Source organism: Terrapene carolina, unplaced genomic scaffold (assembly GCF_002925995.2).
Source record: "Terrapene carolina triunguis isolate 2854851 unplaced genomic scaffold, T_m_triunguis-2.0 Scaffold233, whole genome shotgun sequence".
NCBI classification, from domain to species: domain Eukaryota; kingdom Metazoa; phylum Chordata; order Testudines; family Emydidae; genus Terrapene; species Terrapene triunguis.
Window position 1 is genome coordinate 14,265,413 of NW_020664584.1, and position 7,047 is coordinate 14,272,459.

Genomic DNA, 7,047 nt, shown 5'->3' on the forward strand with positions numbered 1-7,047 from the left:
GCTTTGAGAGACAGATTTTGATCTTAGTTACGTCAGTGTAAATTCACTGTGCTGGATTCAACCTTCCACAGTTGCAACTTAATTCGTGCAAATTCTCTACTGACTGAGACTGGTATAATACAGATGCATTTCCAATGCAGTTTTGGAGATACACAAGTCTAAGTTTGATGTAACTGAGACAACTAAGAACCATTGACTTAAGTGAAGTTTCCGTGGATTTACACTTGTTGTGAGGACAGAATCTGGCCAATATGATGTCAGCCCTGATAGATAGATGGATATGTATGGAGAGAGAGAGAGAGAGAGATTGTAGGAAGATAGATAGGAAGATAGAGAGAGAGATGATAGATGTCTAGGGAGAGAGAGAGAGATGATAGATGTCTAGGGAGATAGAGAAAGAGATGAGTATGTATGAAGATAGATAGATGTCTAGAGAGAGAGAGGGAGATAGACATCTATCTATCTAAGTATGAAGATAGTTTTGTTTGACTTAAATGCTGTATCAAAATAATGAATTTTTTTGTGTGTGTGTGTATTTCTCAAGATGAAATATCCTGAAGGGATCAGAGAAAATCACACCTCAGTGACTGAGTTCATTATACTGGGCTTTTCTAACCTCCCGCATATGGAGCGCCTTCTCTTTCTGTTGTTCATATGTATTTATTTCATCACAGTGCTGGGCAACATCCTCATCCTCATCCTTATAAATGTGGACCCAGCCCTTCACGCCCCCATGTACTTCTTCCTCAGGAACTTGTCCTTCCTGGAGATCTGCTACACCTCTGTCACCCTGCCCAAGATGATGGCCAACCTCCTCTCGGAGGATAAAACTATCTCCTTTGTCGGTTGTGCTGCACAGATGTATTTCTTTCTGTTACTTGGAGCGACAGAGTGCTGCCTGCTAGCCGTTATGGCTTATGACCGCTACAGCGCCATATGTAACCCCCTGCGCTATGCGGCCATCATGAACAAGACTGTGTGTGTCCGGCTGGCTGCCGGCTCGTGGATCTGTGGCAGCCTCGTGGCCCTGGGCCACACCACGTTTATCTTCACACTGCCTTTCTGCGGGTCCAACGTGATCAACCACTTCTTCTGTGAGATCCAGCCGGTGCTGACGCTGGTCTGTGGGGACACCTCCTGGAACGAGTTCCAAATCATTGTGGCAGCTGCCTTCATCATCATGATGCCCTTCCTGCTGATCCTGGTGTCCTACATCCACATCATCTCCACGATCCTTAAAATGAGCTCTGCCAAAGGCAGACACAGAGCTTTCTCCACCTGCTCCTCGCACCTCACTGTGGTGGTACTGTTCTACGGGACAGCCGTTTTCATCTACATACGTCCCAAATCCAGCTATTCCCTGGATGTGGACAAGTTGCTCTCTCTGTTCTATTCGGTGGTGACTCCAATACTGAACCCCATTATCTACAGCCTCAGGAACAAGGATGTTAAAGGAGCAATTCGAAGAATGGGAATCAAGATCTTTCCTCCAAAAACATAGGCAATTTTCTTCCAGTTGGACAGTACACCAAGGAATAGCTCCGCTCTAAAGAGAAATCTCCCTTATTGGAATATACCCTGAGAGTCATCTTGAGTACTGAGGGAAGTGTCCCCTAATGGGAAGCTCTAAGGATAAATCCTTCATATTGAACTAGTTAAAATATTTCGAATTTAATATTTCTATGATATTTTATGTAGATTTTGAACTTCAATACAAAACCATCTGCAATTATTTACCCCCATTTTTGTTCACATTTTTGTATATATAGTCCCTATTAAAATGGAGTTTGTTGTAATTTTCAAAATTTTGATTTTCCCTGATTTTTTTTGAATTATGATAAAGTGTGAAAAGTGACAATATTTTTTGCAAAATATTTTTCTTATTTGTTACAAATCAACAGAGCTCATGGAATTTTTGGAATTTTTAACTTCTCAATGAAATTTCAAATGCCATTAGAAGATTTCCAAGTCCCCATCTTTATTCCCCTGTTGTTTGATTGGCTCTAATTAAGGAACATCTCAGTTCTAGAGAGAAATATTTCTAACTGTAACATCATCCAAAGGCCATATCAGCAGAGCTTGTTGAAGCTCTTTTCCATTGAGTTGTTTTCTATCTGAAAATTGAGTTTGATCAAAATTGCAACATTTTGCCTGGGGCATGTCTATTTGAGCACAAAGTTTTAAATGGGGGAAAAAATGAAACAACTTGTTTAGGGTTTCTCATTTCATTTTGATTACCTGAAAACATATTTACCTAATGTTGAAACATTTCACTTCAATAAGATAAAAATATTTTATTTCAGGATTATCATTACAATTATTTTGTCAACTTTTATACTAAAATATCACCTTTAGTATTGTTTTATAAGGTTAGAATGTATTGCAAGGGTCATCTAGTCTAACCCCCTGCCAAGATGCAGGATTTGTTGGATCTAAACTACCCAAGAGAGGTGGCTACCCAGCATTCTTTTGAAAACTTCCAGTGAAGAAGCTTCCACAACCTCCTTAGGCATCTGTTCCATTTCCATTGTTCCACTGTCCCATATATTTAATATTATAGATAATGTATAGTATTTTATCTAACAAGACATTTTTGTCATTATGAAATAAAATGTTTATCACATTGAACCAAAATATTTTGACATTATAAAAAAATGGCTCTACATTATCAAACAAAAAATCTCCTGATTTGAAACTCTTTTTGAATTTTTGGTCTGTGGGAAATGTTGCCATGTTGGTTAGCAAATATTGCAATGCTGAATTTCCCATAGAAGGGAAATTCCATTTTCCAACCAACTCTGCATATCAGTTTGAAAAAGGAAATTGGTCATTGTATATGGGATTTTCAATGGAGACTAAGTGCTAGAGACACAAAACAGACTTACACATCTGACTGCCACTTTAGGCTCCTAAAATCCCAGAATCAGGGCTCACAGGGATTCACAAAATCCCTGCTCAGCTACTGCCAAACCCTGCTTGGCACCTACGTTTTTGCCGTACAGTCCCTAGGTGCCTATGTTTCTGTTTCCATGCATATGCAGTATGGCCCCACACCCACCATCTAGGCGCCTGGCGGCCTATCTCCTGCCAAAGCCCAGGGCAATGCACAAACCAGGAGACAGTAAATATTCCTCTGACTATCTCGCCAGCAGGACCCCTTCTGGTCCACATGCTCAGAGCTCACCTATCAGCTTGTGCCCCTATCGGTTAGCTTAACTTAAGAACATAAGAATAGCCATACTGGGTCAGACCAAAGGTCCATCTAGCCCAGCATCCTGTCTTCCAACAGTGGCCAATGCCAGGTGCCCCAGAGGGAATTAACAGAACAGGTAATCATCAAGTGATCCATCCCCGTCACCTGCTTACACAAAATAGTGGGGGTGGGGAGGAGAAGCTCCCTCATAACTTTCAGTCCTGTGAATCAGGTACTCACCTGGGGTGCAGGAGACCCCCAGTTTAAGTCCCCACCTCCAGCTGAGGAATTTTAACAGGTTACCTCTCAGCTGAGTTGCCTCACCCCTGGGCTAGGGGCCATCCTGATGTGGGGCTCCCTCAAGCTCTCCTGGTGAGGCTATTCCACAGGTTACCATAGGAAATTCTATACCTGAGTGCTAATGGGAATAAGAGGAACTAGGATGATAACCTATGAAAAGCAGAGCACCCTAAAGTTTATGGTATGTGGAGGTGCAAATGAGGACAAGGAAGTTGACACCGATAAGCATAGGTATGAGCCTTAGTTGTTGCAAATGTAACTCAGGATATAATGTGTTGTCCAGCCTGTGTACTGTGGGTTGGGAGGAAGAAATGCATGGGGAGATTCCAGGATGCCAGCTGTGTGATGAAGATGAGAATAATGACTGATTCTCCAGTGTCCCCCCAGCAGGAGATGTGAGTGAGGCTGTATATGGGGCTAAGCATTTTATCTGCTTTGTATTTTAGTATCTATGCGGTAGTTGATCTGCATTTGTTAATAAAGGAACTTTCCATAAACTGGAATTGTTTCTCGTATGCTCTTAGGGTCTTCAAATGCTCATAGCCCTTAGGAGACCAAATCTTTAACCAGGGCAGTCTAAGAGATGAATCAATAATCCATACACCCATCCATGAATAAGGCAACACACTCAATGTGGGTTTTTTTCCTGTGCATGTGTACACAGATTATATTGTGTTTGTATTAAAATATGCCATATTTCCTGCAAGTTATCATTGCTGTGATGTTATTCTCTTCCACTGAAATTATTTAAATAATAATCATGGATTAAACATGGAAAGAGAACAGCCTAAAGTTAGGTTCATAAATTTGGGTTTTCAAAACTGCCTTAGGCTGATGTCCACCCCTTTATAACACTACAACTGTGTCCATAATATGTCCATATAAAAACTGTGTGTAGATAATTGTAAGGAAATTTCAACTTTTTGTCCCAAGTTGGGATGGAATTTCTGAATTTCATTCATATCTATCTATCTATCCCTTTCGGAAGTGCCTTCACTAGGACCGTATCCCTAGAACATAAGGATCACATTTCCTTATCAACCTGCTCATGCCAACAGAAATAAAATCAATGATCTTCCTGCAGCGTTTCTATCCCAGGAGGTGCCTTATTGACTGTGCCTCCCGAGACATGAAGTACACTTGAAATAGGCCCTTAAACTTTATGGTATGTCAGAACCAGAGTCCTGCTGCTGAGAGGAAGCAATCGGGAGGATTGTGAAAAGAACCCAGGAGATGAATAAATATTTTTGTTTTCTTATTTGAACTCATTTTGGTTAGAGTTACATCTTGTGACTCACTTGTTACCTTGCTATATAGCCCACATCTTTGGGTTGTCTGATCATTTATCTTGAGAACTTAGAGAAATCGGAGATGCTTTCATGTGCATGGTACGCATGTTAGATTTTACTTTAGCAGCTACTCTTTGGGATTAAGTATCTGGAATGCAGAATTTATTTTTATTGTAAATTCCTGCCTGCCATCAGCTTCTGAACTTGCAAGGTGCTGGCCACTGCAACTCTGATTAGAACCGTCATGGTAATTCCTACGTTCTTAATGGCTAGTCAAATCGGTGAGCCACTTCAATACCCTTCCACTCACAGTGATCAGTGCCACAGAGTTCAGAGGATGGTGCAGCAATAATATTTCCTGCCCAGAGGAGATGTTTCTCCCTGACCCCCTCAGCTTTGGATGGTTTGTGCCTTGAAACATGAGGGTTGACTTCCTTTATAATATGCAATACTAGCTAATGTACTTGTGGAGATTTCTATGAACCTATTTCTATTAAGGCAGATTTTTTCAAAGTCACCTAGGGTGTTTGGATTTCTATTTTCCATTAATTTTAAAAAGATCAATAATCAAGATTTATACAGAGAGAAAGTTAAAAAAATTGCTTTTGAAATTGTTTTGAAGGGCTTACGGGAGCATGTATAACATGTGCGTATGTTGCTGTATGCCTGATTCAGAGCAGAAGTTTGGCCATCTGTCTTCCACATCCCAGACAAGTGCCTGAGGCTATATCTACACTATGGAGCACACAGCGATACAGCTGTAATTTCTCCCATTTAGCTACTCTATGGTGATGGGAGAGAACTCTCTCGCTGGCATAATTAAACGACCCTTAACAAGTAGCGGTAGCTATATTGGTGGGAGAGCGTCTCTCACCAGCATAGCACTGTCCACATCAGTGCTTTTGTCTGTGACACTTATGTTAGTCAAAGGTGTGTTTTTTTCATACCCCTGACCGACAAAAGTTTGACTGACAAAAGTGCTAGTGCAGACAAAGCCCTGGGCACCACGCTATAGAATCAAAGCCGCTGCCTTTCTCACACTGACTAGTTAATTATTTATACAGCGTGAAACAGCATCAGGAGAGGTACTTGAGAGACACACACTCCGATATAGTGGTCAGGGCACTCAGCTGGGATGTAGATGACCCACAGAAAGGACAGACATTCCATCCTGAATTGGAGAAAGTTTGATGAACTGACATTTTCTGACACAAGCTGTTTAGTTGAAAATCTCCTGACATGCTCTATTCATCTGTAGAAAGCGTCGCAAAATTTTTCTGACCCTTTTGTTCTGCTTTCTCTGGTAGATGATAAAACACGCGCATGTAGATCCATGGAACATTAGCTCAGTGAAAGTGTTCATTATCCTGGGTTTCCATGGCACCCGAAAGGTACAAGTCTCACTCTTCATCCTCTTCCTAGTCTCCTCTCCATCACAGGCAACATTGCTATAATCATCACCCTCAGGATGGACAGCCGCCTCCACACCCCCCTGTACCTCTTCCTGGGGAATCTGTCTGTCCTGGACATGGGATATACCTCAACCACAGTCCCCAAGCTACTGTGCATCCTGCTCACAGAGGTGAAACTATTCCTTTTGTTGGCTGCTTGCTGCAATCTTACGTCTTCTTCTTCCTTGGCATGGCTGAGTGCTTCCTCCTTGCAGTGATGGCCTATGACAGATACGTGGCCATATGTTACCCGCTCAGGTACTCAACCATCATGAGCAAAAGAGTATGCATGTTGCTGATTATTGGTTCCTGGATCGGCGGGTGTCTGGCTGCCTTTTTGGTGATCAGTTTACCATTTTGTGGCCCCAACGCGGTCAACCATTTCTTTGGTGACATCCCACCACTGCTAAAATTGGCCTGCATGGACACATACAGAACATAGAAGGCCATATTCGTGCTTTCTGCCTTAGTGATTCTCAGCACGTTCCTGTCCACTCTGGTCTCATATATGTACATTGTCATCACCATATTGAGGATCCCTTCTGCTGAAGGCCAGCATAAAACTTTCTCTACGTCCACCTCCCACCTGACTGTGGTCTCTCTGTACTACGGGACTGTGATTTTCATGTATGTGAGCCCAACGGCCCGATCCTCCTTTAACATGAACAAAATTGTAGCTGTTGTGTATAGCGTAATCACTCCAACATTGAACCCAATGATTTACAGTCTAAGGAATCAGGACATGAAAAGGGCATTGAGGAAAATATTCTTCAAAAGACAAGCTCACAGGAAAGAATTCAAGTGGCCCAAGTAA

The 7,047-nt window shown here is 41.9% G+C and overlaps 1 protein-coding gene and 1 pseudogene across 1 annotated transcript; both read left to right on the plus strand.

Moving 5' to 3' along the window:
• The first annotated feature begins 544 nt into the window (after window positions 1-544).
• Window positions 545-3,065, plus strand: LOC112117402 (olfactory receptor 10C1-like). Its single transcript, XM_029912600.1, has 2 exons — window positions 545-1,493; window positions 2,857-3,065. The coding sequence occupies exons 1-2, from the start codon at window positions 545-547 to the stop codon at window positions 3,063-3,065; spliced, it is 1,158 nt and encodes a 385-aa protein (XP_029768460.1).
• Window positions 3,066-3,635: 570 nt separating this feature from the next.
• LOC112117401 lies at window positions 3,636-7,047 on the plus strand (annotated as a pseudogene).

Bases quoted from the DNA above. Each gene is read 5' to 3' on its own strand.
- LOC112117402 (XM_029912600.1), top strand. From the start codon at position 545: ATGAAATATCCTGAAGGGATCAGAGAAAATCACACCTCAGTGACTGAG. The intron at 1,494-2,856 runs AAACATAGGCAA...TTCAATGGAGAC, and splicing joins AATCAAGATCTTTCCTCCAA to TAAGTGCTAGAGACACAAAA.